Raw genomic sequence first — 18,589 nt, forward strand, 5'->3', positions numbered from 1 at the left:
GCCAGTAAAGTGGGGGTGGGTCAAGAGATAACAAAGGAGAAGGTGTAGATTGGATAAGGTCACAGAGAATAACCGACTTCTTATTAATTTTTCAGTCTAGAATTGGGTCAAAAAAAATCAGGTGAGACCAGTTGAGGGGAAATTCATACCTTTCACAATTTCTGTTTCCAGAAAGTTAAGAGTTTAATTAGCAAAATAAATTTGGAAGGAACAAGAAAAATATTTCAAATAATAGGGACGGGCAGTAAATGCTGGCCTTGCCAGAAATGCCCACATCCTGAGAATGAATAAAAAAATGCTAAATGCTTACAAATATATTCAAAATGTATCATGTTAAAAGATTGTAATGCGCATCATTTGCTGAATCCTCAGCTCCTTGTACCCACAAAATCTGGTTGATTTATCTGTATATGATGCAGGGAAGACAAAGGTGCACTCGATGCCATTGCTGCCAGTTGGTACAGAGAAAAATGTGCCAAACGGAAAGTGTTACACCTGAACACCCATATAATTAGTATCTATGTATACACACACTCACCTATGTGTTTAACTATAATTTTGGAATTCGTATTACAAAGGGTAATTATTTGGTTTAACCTTAAATTCAGAATGCTTATTTGAAATTCTATGTGTTATCTTTTTGTCACAGTTAAGTGCAATCACACAACTAACAGTGACTGAAAATGCTACTGTTAAATTCTTTTAGCATTTACTTAAGTTCCTCTGTGTGTATGTGTAATGTAATAAGTGCAGGGCTCCACACTGATTTTAATAAACTGATCATTTGTCGAGCAAGTAATTCTCTTTAATTCAGTTGCCCAAACATTTCATCCACATGGTTGGAAAGTATGAATCATGGAAATATGGTCATGCGATGTTATAATGTTTTCAAACTGACAAGTCACATTTCTAAGAGATTAGTCGACAGCTAATTTGAGGGTTTGATGATTGAAATTTGATATTAGGATTTCACTTTCAAGAGTCACATAACTCTTCAAAATTTTGTTTTTGCCATGCTGTCCAACGACTGACTATGACTACATCCTTAGATACTTATCTCAGGGTACATGCGAAAGAGATCCTGGAATGAGAAGCTGGCTTTTTATTCTATCATGTTCTGAGCATCTCCTACATGATGATTTGTGAGTGTAATAACCCTCACCCACACCATTCAAATCAGGGATGTATTGGATTCAGGGCTTATAGGTTGCTGCTTTGACTGTTACTTCCTGGGAAACCATATTCCATTATTCCTTTCTTCTTTTATCTATTTGCTCTTCTTGCCCCTTTCTTAGTATCCCTTTGTTGTTGTTTATATCTTTCCCAGCCTGCAGAATCTCGACTGGTAGAGATGTATAAGCTCTTTCTGCCCAACACTCAAGAAACCATCAAGGACAAAGCAATCTACTTTATTGATACCTTATCCACTGGCCTAAACATCCACTTCTGCCACCATCAGTGTACTGTGACTAGTGTGTACTTATCGAAGGATGTATAGGTGCAGCTCACAAAGTGTTAGATTAAAAGAAGAGGCTTACAATATTGCAAAAAAGAGTAGCAAATCTGAACATTGGGAGTGTTTTAGAAACCAGCAAAGGGCTACCAAAAAAGTTGATTATAAAGGAAAAAATAGAGTGAAGGTAAACTAGCCAGTAATATAAAACAGATTGAAGGTCTTTTATAGGTATATAAAACGAAGTAGCTAAAATAAACATTGGTCCCTTAGAAGCAGAGGCAGGAGAAATTATCATGGGGAATGATGAAATGGCAGAGGCATTGAACAAATATTTTGTGTCTTCATTGTAGAAGACACAAGTTTCATCCCAGAAATAGACAGTAACCTAGGAGCTAAAAAGAGTGAGGAAATTAAGGAAATTAATATCAGCAGAGAAAAAGTAATGGAGAAACTTAAGGGCCTAAAATCCAACAAATCTCCAGGACCTGATGGCCTACACCCTAGGGTTCTAAAAGAGATAGCTTCTGTGATAGTGGATGCACTAGCTATGTTTTTCCAAAATTCCTTAGATTCGGGAACAGCCCCTTCAGATTGGAAGTTGATAAATGTTACACTGCTTTTCAAGAAAGGAGGGAGAGAGAAAACTGTGAATTACAGGTCAGTTAGCCTAACATCAGTCATTGGCAAAATGCTGGAACCTATTATTGAGGAAGTCTTAACAATGCACTTAGAAAAGCACAGTATGAATAGAACAAGTCAACATGGTTGTACTAAAGGGAAATCCTGTTTTACAAATTTATTCAAGTTTTTTGAGGATGTAACGAGTAGGGTAGATAAAGGAGAACCAGTAGATGTAAATACCTGGATTTCCAAAAGGCATTTGATCAGGTGTTACACAAAACATGAACAGGCAAGATAAGGGTCCATGAAGTTGGGGGTCATATATTAACATGGATCAAGGATGGGTTAACAGACAGGAAACAGAGTAGGCATAAACGGGGCATTTTTAAGTTGGCAGGCAACGAATAGTCGAGTGCTGCAAGGATCAGTGCTGGGGTCTCAGCTGTTTACAGTCTATATTTATGATTTAGCTGAAGAGACCAAGAGTAATGGATCAAAGTTTGCTGATGATACAAAGGTAGATGGAAAGGTAAGCTGCAGGGAGGACACTGAGAGGCTGCAAAGAGATATAGACAGTTTAAGTCAGTGGGCAACAAGATGGCAGATGGAGTATAATGTAGGGAAGCGTGAAGTTATACACTTTGGTTGTAAGAATAGAAGAACAGAATATTTTTTGTGAAACTTCTAAGTATTGATGTTCAAAGAGACTTGGGTGTGCTTGTTCTGAAGAAGGGTCACTGACCTGAAACGTTAACTCTGCTTCTCTCTCCACAGATGCTGCCAGACCTGCTGAGTATTTCCAGCATTTCTTGTTTTTATTTCAGATTTCCAGCATCCGCAGTATTTTGCTTTTATCTGGGTGTGCTTGAATACGGAATGCAGAAAGTTAGCATGCAGGTACAAGTAATTAGGAAGGCAAATAGTGTGTTGGCCTTTATTGCAAGGAGGTTGAAGTACAGGAATAAAGAGGTCTTGCTACAATTATACAGGGTTTTGGTGAGATCATATCTGGAGTAGTGAGTGCACATTTAAGAAAGGATGTACTTGCTTTGGAGGTGGTACAGCAAAGGTTCACTAAATTGGTCTCTGGGATGATGGGGGTGTCCTATGATGAGAGGTTGAATAAATTGGGCCTATATTCTCTGGAGTTTAGAAGAAATAGAGGCGATCTTATTGAAACATACAAGATTCTGAAGGGGCTGGATAGGGTAGGCACTGAGTGATTGTTTCCGCTTGTCGTGGAATCTAAAACACGGGGGCACAGTCTCAGGATAAAGGGCTGATCATTTAGGACTGAGACAAGGAGAAATTACTATACTCAAAGGGTTGTGAACCTTTGGAATTCTCTGCCCGAGGGTTGTGGATGCCCCATCATTGAATACATTTAAGGCTGGGTTAGACAGATGTTTGGTCTCTCAGGGAATCCAGGGATATGGTGAGTAGGTGGGAAAGTGGAGTTGAAGCCTAAGATCAGCCATGATTGTATTGAATTGCGGAGCAGGCTCGATGGGCCATATGGTCTACTGCACCTATTTCTTGTGCCCAAACCTGCAATCTTCACCACCTGGAAGGTCAAGGGCAGCAGGTACATGGGAATACTATCACCTCCATATTCCACACTAAATCATACACCAACCTAACTTGGACACATATCGACGTTCCTTCATTATCACTTGGTCAAATCCTGGAAGCTACCTAACAGCTTTGTGGGAGCACCTTCATCACATGGACTGCAGCGATTCAAGAAGGTGGCACATGGCTACTTTCCCAGCACAACTAAATAATTAACTTAGCCAGTGACACCCGCATCCTGAAAATGAATAAAGAAAAAGGTTTTCTACTTGTATATTTTGTTATCTACCTTGTTTTTTTACATTCAGATAAAACTAGTGAGTTAAATGTACCATCCTTCAAATTTAAAGCATTGTAAAGTCACATGACCATATTTCCATGATTCATGCTTTCCAAGCAACTGAATGAAATGTTTGGGCAACTGAATTAAAGGGAACCACTTACTCAACCAGTGATCAGATTATGAAAGTCAGTGTGGAGCCCTGTAATATTACATTACATCTACATACTAAAGTAACTTAAGTAAATGCTATAAGAATTTATCATCAACATTTTCAGTTTGCATATCTGCCACTGATAGCTGTGTGATTGCAAATAACTGTGACAAAAATATGTCACACCTAGAATTTCAAATAAGCATTCTGATTAAATTTAACCCAATATTTATTTTCTTAAATATGAAATCCAAAATTAAGATTAAATGCAATGAACCTCCATTTGTGGATCATATAATTGTTCACTAACACCACCAATTTCAGAATACCAGAGCCATTTCTAACAGACAGAGGTTTACACAGAACCCTGATATAGTTTGGAATATTTTTTATTAGCTTTTGCATGATTTATGTTCTTGCTTCTCCCTTTGCTTTATGTGGGTGTATCCCTCCCAGCTATGCTTCAGTTGAGATTGTGTGCCATTTTAGAGATTTTGCTCCTGCCAAATTATTAACTCAGATTTGCTTTCCTCTTGACATAAACAAGGGAATAGAACACTAGGCTTATTCAGTAGTGCTTTTGTTGGGTATAAATCAGACAAGTAAGTTAAACATTCATGTTTCACAATTAGCTGTATTCCAGAGGTACAGTTTTACTTTGCACAGAACATAAGGACATAAATTCAAACCATTTTTAAGTCCTTGCACATTTTTATGGAGCAGTTAGTGCAGAAAGCAGTTCTCTCTGTACTTCTGTCATTGTGCTATCCATATGTTTTTCATAGACATTCCAGTCTGTGCTGTCTTTAGTGGTTATCTATCTTTTTGGTGATTGGTGTCCAAATCCCTTTTTATTTAATGACTGTAAGAAGTTTATATATTAAGTAAAGCTGCACAGCTACTTATGCACAATAGAGGAGTACCCTCTCAGCAATGAAAAGATTAATAATTATTTACCCTGCACGTTATTTTTCATAAAACTTTTAGTTTGTGAAGAAATTAAAGATATATATCTTCTGTGTTCAACATTTGATTTTTAAATATTTTACCAATACATTGTTATTAACATAATTATCTTTGTTAGAAGATTTAACTGTGATTTCCAACAGATGCCCTATATTCGTTTATATACTGGCACAAATGTAATCATTCAGATACTTATAACCAGACTAACATTAGCCACCACAAGATTTCACTATCATGCTATCTTCTCTTCCACCTCCCACAGATGTCTCCATGTTGTCATTCTTCCATGTAAATATTTCCAGACATAATTTTCTACAAATTTAAAAATAGCTAGTTCCAAATTTGCAGACAGTACCAAACAGGGAGGGGCAGTTGAATCTGAAAAGGCAATGTGGGAACTTCAAAATAGTTCCAAAATAAAACACGTAGATGGCCAGATCATTGGTAGATGAGATTTAATACAGATAAGTGTAAAGTACTTTAACAGGGAGAGAAAAAACTGGGTGACATAATGAATTGTATCAAATAGCTAAGAGTGGCGCTCAAAGATATTTCATGATTTTAGTAGACTCACTGCTTGACATGCCTGATCACTGTGGCGCAGCAATCAACAAGGCAAATAGAATGTTGAACTATATGTAATCAGGACAGCAGAGTAAAAGTTGGGGGAAATCATGCTAAAACTGTGTGGTATTCTGAATGATGGTGAAATCTTGTGGTGGCTAATGTTAGTTTGGTTGTAAGTATCTGAATGATTACATTTGTGCCGGTACGCAACCTAATACAGGGCATCTGTTGGAAATCACATTCAAATCTTGTAACAAACACTGAGACGAGCAGTAACTTGCATTTATATTAGCACCTTTGATATACACACAAGGTCACAGACCTGATATGCACACAGTGAAGACCTGAAGAGACATGAGATTGATTGTCATGTTTTGAGATGTTTTGACCATTTTTTCACTGAGAGGATTTGGATTTGTTTTGGTTTTTGTTACCATTGTTTTAAAGCAAAGTGTGTTCGTACAGGATTTTTACCAAGATGGATTACGATGAAAGGTGATTAAAATGTAAGTGAACTAGGCTTTGAAATTATTTCCTCAAAGACTGTAAACAATAAACAGCTTGTTTCCCTATCTCTCTAATCACAGAATTGTTACAGCACAGAAGGAGGCCATTCATCCAGGTCTGTGTCGGCTCTCCGAAAAGGCAGTTTACCCCATGTCACTTCCCAACCTTCTCCCTGTAGCTCTGTACATTCTTCCTTTTCAGATAACAACCCAATTCCTTCTTGAATGCATCGATTGAACCTGTCTCCACCACAGTCTCAGGCGGTGCTTTCCAGATCCTAACAATTTGCTGCGTGAAAAAGGTTTTCCTCATATCGCAATTGCTTCTTTTGCCAATTAGCTTAAATCTGTGCCCTCTTGTTCTCAATCCCTTCACCAGTGGGAACAGTTTTTCCCTACCGATCCTGTCCAAACCCCTCAAGACTTTGAATACCTCTAACAAATCTCATCTCAACCTTCTCATCTCCAAAGAAAACAGTCCCAACTTCTCCAATCTATCCATATAACTGAAATTCCTCATTCCTGGAACCATTCTTGTGGAACCTTTTCTGCAATCTCTCCAATGCCTTCACATCTTTCCTAAAGTGTGACGCCCAGAACTGGACACAATACTCCAATTGAGGCTGAACCAGTGTTCTATACACATTTAACATAACTTCCTTGCTTTTGTATTCTGTGCCCCTATTAAGGAAGCCTAGGATGCTGTATGTTCTATTAACTGCTCTTTCAACCTGTCCTGCCACCTTCAATTATTTATGCACATATACACCCAGGCCCCTCTGCTCCTGCACCCACTTTAGAATTTCATCCTTTATTTTATATTGTCTCTCTGCATTCTCCCTACCTAAATGAATCACTTCACACTTCTCCGCATTAAATTTCATATGCCACTTGTCCGTCCATTCCACCAACCTTTCTATGTCCTTTTGAAGTTCTTATTATGGACCGGTGGAAAGGAGTGTGGTGCTTCTTGCTGTTCACCTCCCAGCTGATTGTGATTCTGTTTTGTTAAAATGTTGCATTAGCCCCTTAATGTCTTTTGGGTCAAATAAGCAGACAAATGACAGGTTTTCTCGTAGGTTTAAAAAAAAACTATTTTTAGACAATTCCAGAAATGGTCACAACCTCACCCACACACACATTCACTCACACACATACACAATAGATAGTGAGAAAAGGGGAGCTAGTTTAATGTCCAAAGTGAGGTAAATGTTTGTGGTTTACAGTAAACCTGTTAAATCTTCTCAGGAGGGCAGTCTCTTAAAGGTGCAGGCCTGAGTGTTTGTAGTCTTGAACTTGCTGAGATGTTGTAGAGTTCTAGTGGTTACAATTCAGCACAAACCCGGTGGTGTGGATTTTATTACCTTTAGAGATAGAGAGCCTGAAAATCACTTTGTGATATCTCTGCTGTAGTAGTTGTTCAGTTATTGTTCAGCAGGGTTCTTCTTGCTTGCCTTTCTCAGCCTCTGAATGGACTGCTTTTTGAAGTGTTGGCTTGATCTCCCCTCTCTCCAGAGAGCTACCTTTTTAAGGTAAAAATCCATCATATTAGAATTTCTGTTTGGAGACACATGGCCCTTTCCCCTGGTGTGACCACACAATGGACCAGGATATGGAGATCATGGCTATCGATTGATGTCAGAATGGAGATCATTCTGTTAACACAGAGCTATTTTACATCCATTCAATTTTGGTTTGGGCTGTGAGTCCGTCTGTCTCCAGAATCCTTTGTTGGCTCATTTCATGTCAATAAGAGTCATTATTATGCAATTGTGCCCCTTTCAATTTCAAAGGGGTTCTCCCCAAAACTATTTCAGACAAGGTTAACAAGTTCCACCTTTGCAGATAGGTTTTGTTCATTTCCGGTACAGGAGGAGTCACGTGACTGCTACTCCATTTTGACTGCTACAAGTGTCCATGTGCTTGTGGTTTTGTCTTACAGTTGACTTTTTAATTCATATTTCTTCCATTTCATTGTTTATTTTATCACGACTCCTTCCGTGCATGACATTCTACACTATCTTCCTCACAGTTCACAATGTTTCCAAGTTTTGTATCATCCACAGATTTTGAAATTGTGCCCTGTACACCAAGGTCTAGATCATTAATATCTATCAGGAACAACAAGGGTCCTAACACTGACCCTTGTGGAACTCCACTCCAAACCTTCCTCCCGTCTGAAAAACATTCATTAACCATTACTGTCTGTTTCCTGTCACTCAGTCAATTTCGTACCCATGTTGCTACTGTCCCTTTTATTCCATAAACTATAACCTTTCTCACAAGTCTGTTGTGTGACATTTTATCAAATGCTTTTTGGAAGTCCATGTACTCCACATCAAGAGCATTGCCTTGATCAACCTTCTCTGTTACCTCATCAAAAAAACTCCAGCGTTAGTTAAACATCATTTGCCCTTCACAAATCCATGCTGGATTTCCCTAATTAACCCGTATTTGCCCAAGTGTCAATTAATTTTGTCCCGAATTATCGTTTCCAGAAGCTTTCCCCACCACCGAGGTGAAACTGACTGGCCTGTTGTTGCTGGGCTTATCTTTACACCCTTGTGTTGGAAGTTCCTTTGTCTTTGGCAGGAATTGTTTGGTGTAGGCTATCCTGCTGGGTTGTGAGTACAGGGAGATAAAAAAAAGTCAGCGACACTCAGTTTTTTTTAAAATAGAATGCCATGAGGGCAAGCTTTCACCATGCTGAAAAGGTTAGGATGTAGGATGGTAATTAGAAGTTATTTTGTTTGCCAAGCAGGATGATCCCCTGATGTGAAGATGTATAAAGTGTTCATTATTTTGTGTTATTACATGAAGACAAATTGTACTGATTTGAATTAAATAGGTCCAATCGTAACTATCGCTTTGTATGTTCACTCACTGACAAATAAAGCTACTCAGTGATTCATACCTTGCCTTGCCTTACCAGGTGTTTTCTCTGTTTGCCTTTCAAAAGTTGGTGGGGCACATGATAAAGGCATGAATATTCCATTCAGGTCAGAAGGAGACTGTTGTTACACTCATAGGCAATGCTATTGGCTAAGTAGATATTATGTAAGTCAACTTGTAAGTCAGCTCCAGCATAGAACGGGAATGAGATCTATTTACAAGACTGAATTAGTAACAATTGGTGGCAGTTACCTGAGATTCTGAGATACATTGGTGATTAGGCGATTCAGAAGTTTCTAAAGGAAACCAAACAAAAACTGACATTTTATAAACATCCAAATTAAAAGAAGTCATGTTTGAGTTAGTCAGATTCTCAGTTGAAGAGAAAGCCAAGGTGAAGGAGTTTCAATCAGAGCGTGAGGAACGCAAACAAGAAATGTTATACTAAGAGGAATGCTGACTGCAAAAAGGCGGGGAAATCATTGAGAATTTGAGGCCCAAGAGAGGGTTCATCACTGTGCCCTCAAACTAACAAACAGAAGTGGGTTTGTAGCGAGTTCAGTAAGTGGAGGGGGGTGGTCGTGGAATTTGGGGCTTACCATTTTATTAAGTCAAATCTTGTCCAAATTTTTAACAGGGAGATGACTTTACCTGTTTTATATGGGCTTTTAAATTTTTAGCTAGTCGTCACATGGCAAAAAAAGAATGGCCAGCCAACTCTCAACATCACTAAGTGGAAAGGCACTTGCAGCATTTTTTTGTTGGCAAACCTGCCTGTAGTATCGGCAATAGTGAATAGTGTGCTATTCTCGGTGTTTATGAAGCATACAGGCAGAAAGGTAAGAAGCGAAGGAAGGACCATTCAATACTTAGAGAAATGGTGATCTAGTTCAAAGGCACAAGATATGTCAGAAAATGAAGACCTAACAGATTACAATGGTCTTTGCCTTTTAATATTGTTATGATGGTGCTTCTATATTTTTAAAGGGTTTTTTTTGAGGACTCATGCATTTTAGAATTATTGACCTTGTTTTATTTGGGAAAACTGAAAAGGATTCCAAGGGTTTTTTTTCACTGGGGTCATTGAAAGGACACTGAGAGGTCTTGTTTAAAACCCACATTTACTGCAAGTCACCTGTCTTCAGATAAATACCCAGCAGGGACTTTTTGACCTGGGAAAAATGTTTACGGGGAAGTGACAAGTCAAGATTTATAGGGGTCAAGAGGCTTGACTCTTGAGATATTATTTTGGTTTCACTTTGAACAGTCAGTTCGGGTGTGGAGTGTTTTGAAAGGAGTTTTAAAAAATCAGCCTGCCAAGGACAAAACCCCAGCTCAGCCTTTTCCATCTCTTTGAAAATCCTGCCAGCTTTTCAACCTCTTTGAGAAGCTCTTAGAAGCGAGTGTAAGAAATTAGAAAAACTGATGCTGCATTTCTTCTGAAAAGCCTGCCAGAAACCCCTGTTGTTGCATTTCTCCTGGAAAGTCTGCCAAACTGATTTTCAATATCGCCTGAAAAGAACTGTTTTAGAGAGACAGTGAAAGCCATCTACGTATATTTGGGATGCCAAACCAAAAAGGGACAACTGACATCTTTCCATATCTTCTCTTTTTTTCTTCAAGAATTAGTAAGTATTTGGCCAAAGTATTCGTTTTTTTCTCTTTTTTTGTAACAGAGCTCTATTTTTTTTGGTTAACCTGTGTGCGTGAGGGGCTAAGGTAAGAGGGAACTTTCTTATTTCACTGTGTGTGTTAATGCTTTTCTTCATGTCTGGTTATGTCTTGTTTTATGATACTAATAATTTTGTTGTATATTAGAGAAACCAGGTTTGGTGTATTTTATTCTGGGATAAAGACTAGAGTCTATGATTGTATCGGTTAACTGGGTAAACATTTAAATATATGTTGTGACCCGTGGACAAATGGAACTAAAAAAGACAGTGCACTCCTCCCACCTTGGTCGTAACAAGACTAAAGGACAGATTTCTGGAAATACTTTCAGATGATTTAAGAATCTGGCTACTTCATCAGGTATGAAGTCTGTCTGAGCAATGAGGCACACTTGCTGATCATTTTGTGGCCTGACAAGCATGGGAAAGCCAGCGCACAGGTGGAAGACGTGCCATCCCATAGACAAGCTTGTTTTGGAAATTGATGAACACGTCACACCTATTGGGGTGAATTTTACCGGCCTCCCCGACGTCAGGAGTCATGGCGGGGGGAGCCTGGAAAATGCCTCCGGGAGAGGCCCCACCCCATATTACTGGTGGCGGGAGCAGGATTTAAATATTTAAATTAATAAATTAATGACCTACCTCCTCGCGTCGGCTGTCCCGCTGCCATTTTCTGGTCGGTTGCTGGGACTCCCGCGCCTTCGGATCTCTGACGGAAGATCTGGTGCAGGACACTGGTAGGGAGGGGGGAGCAGCTAAGTTTTCAGGATGGGGGAGGGGGTAATGGAGTGAAACCTTTTTGATTGGTCCAGGGGGTGGTGGGAAGGGGTAAGGTTCAAAGTTTATAAATTTTGTAGGGGAAAGGTTGGGGCCGCAAAGTACGTTTTTCGGGGGGGTGTTTTTTGGGGGGGGAGGGCAAGTAATAATTTGTTTTATCATTGGGTGGGAGAGGGTATTGAAACTTTTAAGTTTTTCATTTTTAATTTACACTTCCTGTAACTTTAAATATTTAAATGAATTGGAAGGGCTTGAAGCCCTTTAAAAATGGTGCCTGTGTAATGGTGCCGGACGTCTTTGCCAGGGACGGAGCGCCCGCTCCCTCCAAGTCATCGGGGCCGGGGGGGGAAGGTGGGAGGGCGGTCTTCCCTGGCCATGTAAATGAGCCGCAGCACTAAATATCTCGGTGGCTCCACAGAGTAAATCCTGCGCGTGCGCCGTGCTATTTTTGAAGCCCGCCACCAAGATCAGTAGCGAGCTGGTAATATGCAGCCCATTGTATTAGCCCTGGTCCCTTGCACTTCTCAAAGTCTCTCAGTTGTAAACAGAGGGTAAAATCAGAGTCACTAACAATAAGTCAGTTTTCTACCAGAGAGTTGCAGGGACAAGCTTTCAGGACATTCAGATGGCTGCAGCACAAGCACTCACAGTCATTAGTAAAGTGATGGAAGATGTCATCGACAGTGCTATCATGCGGCACTTCTTAGCAATAACCTGCTCAGTGACGCTCAGTTTGGGTTCCATCATGGCCACTCAGCTCTTGACCTCATTACAGCCTTGATTCAAACATGGACAAAAGAGCTGAACTCCTAAGGTGAGGTGAGAGATCAAGGCAGCACTTGACCGAGTGTGGCATCAAGGAGCCCTAGCAAAACTGAAGTCAATGGGAATCGGGGAAAACTCTCTGCTGGTTGGAGTCATACCTAGTGCAAAGGAAGATGGTTGTGGTTGTTCGAGGTCAATCATCTCAGCAGGAGTTCCTCAGGGTAGTGTCCTGGGCCCAACCATCTTCAGCTGCTTCATCAATGACCTTCCTTCAATCATAAGGTCAGAAGTGGGGATGTTGGCTGATGATTGCACAATGTTCAGCGCCATTCGCGACTCCTCAGATACTGAAGCAGTCTATGTAGAATTTCAGCAAGACCTGGACAATATCCAGGCTTGAACTGTAAGTAACATTCACACTACACAAATGACAGGCAATGATCATCTCCAATAAGAGAGAATCTAACCATCTCCCCTTGACATTCAATGGCATTACCATCACTGAATCCCCCACTATCAACATCCTGGGGGTTACCATTGACCAGAAACTGAATTGGAGTAGCCATATAAATACCATGGCTACAAGAGCAGGTCAGAGACTAGGAATCCTGCGGCGAGTGACTCACCTCCTGACTCCCCAAAGCCTGTCTACCATCTACAAGGCACAAGTCAGGAGTGTGATAGAATACTCTCCACTTGCCTGGATGGGTGCAGCTCCAACAACACTCAAGAAGCACGACACCATCCAGGACAAAGCAGCCCGCTTGATTAGCACCCCATCCACAAACATTCACTCCCGCCACCACTGACGCACAGTGGCAGCAGTGTGTACCATCTACAAGATGCACTGCAGCAAGGCACCATGGCTCCTTAGACAGCATCTTCCAAATCCCCCACCTCTACCACCTAGAAGGACAAGGGCAGCAAATGGTTGGGAACACCACCACCTGCAAGTTCCCCTCCAAGCCACACATCATCCTGACTTGGAACTGTATCGCCATTCCTTCACTGTTGCTGGGTCAATATCCTGGAACTCCCTTCCTGACAGCACTGTGGGTGTCCCTACCCACATGGACTGCAGCAGTTCAAGAAGGCAGCTCACCACCACCTTCTCGAGGGCAATTAGGGATGGGCAATAAATGCTGGCCTAGCCAGCGACGCCCACATCCCATGATTGAATAAAAAAAAGTTATTTTGTTTATTAAAAAAGCAAGATGACTCATTGATGTGGGGATGTATAGCATACTCATTCTTTTCTGTCATATAAAGACCAGTTCTACTGATGGAATTAAATGAGTCTGTTCATAAATACAATAAAGCCCCGGAATTATTTTAGAACATTTGGATGCTCTGATTAGAATGTTTGATCATCTTTCTGGAGATCAGCTGAGTTAAATGGCAATCCTCATCATACATAGCTTGTGACCACATAATACTAAACGAGGTGGAAAGCTTGAATCTCAGGAGGCAGAATGGGAACTACAGAATGAGTTAGACAAAATATGTAAATAGGTACAGAAGTAGTATTGAAATTTCATACGTACACGTCAACCAGTTGACACTTGTCCATAATGAAATTTCATCTGCCATTGCTCTTGATATGCCCAATCGTTGCAAACCAGCAATTAACAAACAAATAGAATGTTGAGCTACATAGACAAAACAACAGAGCATTAGAGAACGTCCTACTTAACCTGTATCGTAAGTGGCTTGGTCAAACGAAGGGTTGAGTATTGTGTCCACTGCTGGTCACTGAGTGAGAAAGGATATATTCAAGCCCTGGGAAAGTTCAGAGCAGAGCCAAAGCTCCAGAGGCCTGATCTAGAACACAATTTCATACTAGACTGTGACATTAGGATAAGGGGCATTATGGACTTAAACTAGTGAAATGCAAGGTTAATATTACAGACAAAAAGTGATTAATACTTGGAACTGACTAATGGGTAGGATGGTAGGGGAAAATCCTGGATTTATTCAAAGAACATTTAAAGGCTGTTCTGGGGGGCTGTAGGTTCTATCGGGTCAAATGAGGTGAATGGCCTTCATCAGCTGTATCTGTCTTTTAATCTTTTACTGTATCACCAAATATTAGGGCATGGAGTCTCACTTACGGGGCTGAATTTTTCCACCAGGGATAAAGTCCTGCCACTGGAACCGAAAGCGGGACCCGACCCTGCACCAGTGGGCAGCGGGACCCTGGTGGTATTTTGCCAGCAGCGGCCAATTAAGAGGCTGCTGCCGCGACCACCATTTATTTGAGGCCTACCTCCCAGAGCTGCTGGTACAATCAGAGAGCTGGCAGTACTGCAGCCTTGGCAGTGCCACTGTTGGAGGTGGCCACTACTGAGGCTGCAGGGCGAAGGAGAGGGTGCCTCTGTGCTAAAGCTCCTTCGAAGACAAGGTAGGTTTTTTTTTCTTATGGAACCGGGGCTACACCGGCAGGCCCCCGTGATCGGAGGCGGAGGTGGAGGAGGCAACTTCCGCCTGCAGTAAGGGTATCCATCGCCACTGAGGGACTGTCCATGGGCCATGGACCGGCCATTAAGGAAGGACCCCCACCCACCAGGGACCCACTGGGAGGCCACCAGGGTTTACCTGGCTGTCTTCCCACGCATCAGCTGACCCTCCCAACGCCGGTAAAATGTTGTCGGGGTGGAAAGCGGTCCTTAATTGGGCACTTAATTGCCTCAATTGGTTGCCCAGTGGGCTGCTGGGCCACTGAGGTTCCTGCCGCTGGTAATATGCCATGGCGGTGGGAAGACGTTTAAACTATTAGACAGGTTAGCTATCCAGTCTCATAGAATGCACCTACAAGTCATTGCAGTGGTTTGAAAATATGTTAACTTGAAGCAAATATTGAAAGTTATTGATCTTGCAGTAGCATACACTGAAATTTACTGTAATTTACTGTAATTTTAATTCCCCATATAGAAATAAGCTCTCCCGGAGACATTTCATAATTTTCCTCACGTGTACCAGTTGCACAATACGTTCACCCTGAGTAATGTTTTTATTACTCCTACTGCCTGAAAGCATCCCGAGTATGCTTGCGGTAGGCTCATGACCTTATACTGCCATCATGTTGCAGCGCTGCGGTTTATTTTCATAGGAGCTGTGGAGTTTTAAGCAGCCTCTGTCAGTAAAAGACAGTCTTGTTTTCTTGTTGTAGAGAATTTCTTGATTCTACAACAAATCTAACATAATGAAAAGATCTAGTCTGGGGAGGGTAATTAGCTCACAGATATGAAATGACAAGAAAACTAGTTAATTGAAAACATTTGATGAACAATGTGGACTGCATTTTCAGTCTGGGGTCGGGAACCCAACGCCCAGAACGTTTCCAGGTCCCGACCCTGCACTGTGACTGTGTTGCTGAAATGACGCTATTTTTATATGCAAAGCTGTGAAGTGGGCCAAAGGCAAGCTCGGCACCCAATTAGTGGCGCCAGGCATTGCCTGGATGCAAAAACTGCCTCTGAAGAGCGATTCTCAAAGGCAGACAGAAGCCATGACCGGGCTTCCCATTGTCTTGCGGAATGGAGCAGGGGGCCAGCAGCCTCACGGACCAAGCAGGTGTTCAAACGGTCAGTCATTTTACTGATCTGCTGTGCTGAATGGCAACTTTGATCCACTGCTTGAGCACCTCAGTTAGAATTTTCCTTTCTTCTGAAAAGTTTAATAAATCAACAGCAGCAATACATGCCACTGTGCTCCTGACAGCTGTGCACTAAAGTGCCCCAGTCTATTCACTCTTCCCGTTCTTGGCATTGAAAATTTCTTCCTGTCTCTCCGCAGCCAATTAACAAGCTCTTCAAGGCAGTTGCCAACTACCCCCCACACCCCACCCTCACTTTGAAAATTACAGTGCATTCCAGAGGTTTTGGAAGACTGACAAGCCATCCGGGCGCGCCTTTTTCAAAGCTTGCCCACTCCCGACCTCGCCCCCACAGGCAATTGAAAATCCAGCCCTGTATGTCCATTTTTCTCGAAATTGTATCCCTAGAAGAGGCATCATTGCATGTTGATAGTTTGAAGACTTTTGTGCCTCATTAAAGTGAGCAAGGAATGAACCTTGGTGAGTTGAAGTCCACTAGGAGGAGAACATCTGCAGCTCGGTCAAATATATTCCAGGCATCAAGGATCACTGTGAAAATTGTCAGAACGATTGTCGTTATATTCATGTATTTAACATTATGTTTTTGTCAAACATGAACTGACACTTAAAACTTGTCTGTTGAAATTTTCAACCATGATTTGCACAGGGATGTTTAGAATAATGTTCCTGACATCATACATTGCTCAAATTTGGAAAATGGGTAGTTTCTGCAGAGAATTTGCACTGGAGAAAAGTGTAAAGTGCTTAAGCATAAAGCATAAAAGCACATTACTTCACAGAGCTAGGTTTGGAAAACATGCAGATGCCTTGCTGTGGCAGGAGGCCCCTTACATTCCATTCAAGCTTGCAGGAGGGGGAAGGGCTAGGAGAGGGGTGTAAAGTCATACATTTAATATCTTTTTTTTTATTCTTGTCTTGTTCTTGCAGCTGAAGGCTCTTCATTCATTTGGCCTACTATAATCTGGCTTTCAGACCCATCCTAACTAAATTAATAAGACAAAGCTTTTGACTTGCAAACCAATTAATGCTGTTTTCTGTCTTTTAACAAATGAAAAATAACTCAGTAATGCTTGTTATTACAATAAAATAACAAAAGGCTGAAAACATGAGTAAATAGCTTGTCTTAAAATGATTTCCTTTGCTCAGACTTGATTTGCAGCAGTTAATGCTTTCAATAACTTTTAACTTAGTTTGTCACAGCTATCAGTTATTTTCTTGCTGTAAATGGATTGCAGGCCCAGAGAATTTTAATTATAAAGAATATGCGAAACAAAACCAAGGGTTATCTGTTAACCTGAGTTTGTTATTTTGGGTTATCTAAGTTTGCATCATAGTCACCTAATTTTATTGCAGAGTCAATGCCTACAGTTAAAAGAGGAATTATAATCTATTTTCCAAGCCTGTTGAAGAATATGTACATTCAAATAAAGGGAATCTTTCAAATATTGTTATTAATTTTCAGTGCAGTCCGACTTAATTCTCTTGAGCTGCTTTTTCTACCTTTTATCATTTTGTACCTTGGTTCATCTCCATGCATCTGCAAGGACAGGCTTTATGCCCATTGCAGTTTCCACCACAAGTGATGCTGTAGTGGACGATGGAGGAGAAAATTATTTTTCCAAAGCTAGGCATCAACAGCAACCCATTTGTGAATTAATGATCGATGCCAGAAGGTTTTAGCATCTGAATTTGAAATCCTCACCTACTCTAATGTGAAGCCAACGGCCTAACCCTTCATTATGCAGCTACATGACTAGTGCTCCTAATTCCAACTATTCTATCTCAATCATAGGCGCCTAACACTTCTGTTATGCAGGATGTTGATCTTAGAGCTACAGTTATGGCTATATCTGTTACCCCAAGCCGTGAAGTCATTTGACTCCTGGGCTAGTCTGAAGTCCTGGACCCCATTGCAATGTGGAATGCATGGATATTTCCCAGTCACTAACATCACTGGAGTACTTTGGATGGGAAAAAATGGGGTGCTTGCAAAATCAACTATTCCTTGTAGGTTTATATAAGCAACAGGAGAGGTCAGGCATTCTCAAGTCCAATGTTCCCAAGAATGTAATAGTAAGAATGGTCGTCATGTCATGAAATCAAAAACCTTGTGCTTAATTTGAAACTTGTACTCCAATGGCAATGATGTATTTCCTTGATACTGTGTGTATTTTTCTTGCACTTATGTGTTAAGAGCATGTTTTGTAACTGATTATGATACTTCCTTCTAACTATTTGTAAAATATTAACATATATGTTAATGTAGGTATTAAAAATCCACTTTGACAGTAAGCATTGTTCATTTGATATTTGTTTTGAAACAGGCAAGTTAGTACAAGACTGTATTCAGCCACGTGGCATAACTGTATAAGAAGCAAAGCAAAACTTTCTGCATTTGTTTAGGCGTATTTCTGAATCCTTAGTAAAGTGCTAGTACAATAGGCTACTGCAATCTCTCTGCTAATTTGTTTGCACCAATATTACTGAGCCATTTTATTATGTACTGATCAAATACATTGTACACCATTTTAGCAGAAGCAAGAAACAGAAAAAGCCGAAAATAGCAGGTCAGACAGCGTCTATGGAGAGACAAACAGTGTTAGTGTTTCAGGTTGATGACCATTCATCAAAACTGAAAGAAGTTAGAGAACTGTTTATAAGCAAGGACAAAACCAGAAGGTGGGGTACATTGATGATTGATTGTGCCTGTGCCACATCCTGCTATTGCCCCGAATTGGAAAATT

The 18,589-nt window shown here is 40.8% G+C and overlaps 1 protein-coding gene across 4 annotated transcripts in view; it reads left to right on the top strand.

The window, feature by feature from the left end:
* Window positions 1-18,589, top strand: part of dnm3a (dynamin 3a) — a 369,313-nt gene that overhangs the window by 305,346 nt on the left and 45,378 nt on the right. Inside the window, exon 21 of one of the 4 annotated variants that reach the window (XM_068037795.1) lies at window positions 6,082-6,122. The exons of the other annotated variants lie outside the window; for them this stretch is intronic. Coding sequence (XP_067893896.1) covers window positions 6,082-6,115 — 34 coding nt within the window. The 3' untranslated portion in view covers window positions 6,116-6,122. The remainder of the gene's footprint in view (window positions 1-6,081; window positions 6,123-18,589) is intronic. 4 annotated transcript variants of the gene reach the window in all.

Source organism: Heterodontus francisci, chromosome 8, assembly GCF_036365525.1.
Source record: "Heterodontus francisci isolate sHetFra1 chromosome 8, sHetFra1.hap1, whole genome shotgun sequence".
Taxonomy (NCBI): domain Eukaryota; kingdom Metazoa; phylum Chordata; class Chondrichthyes; order Heterodontiformes; family Heterodontidae; genus Heterodontus; species Heterodontus francisci.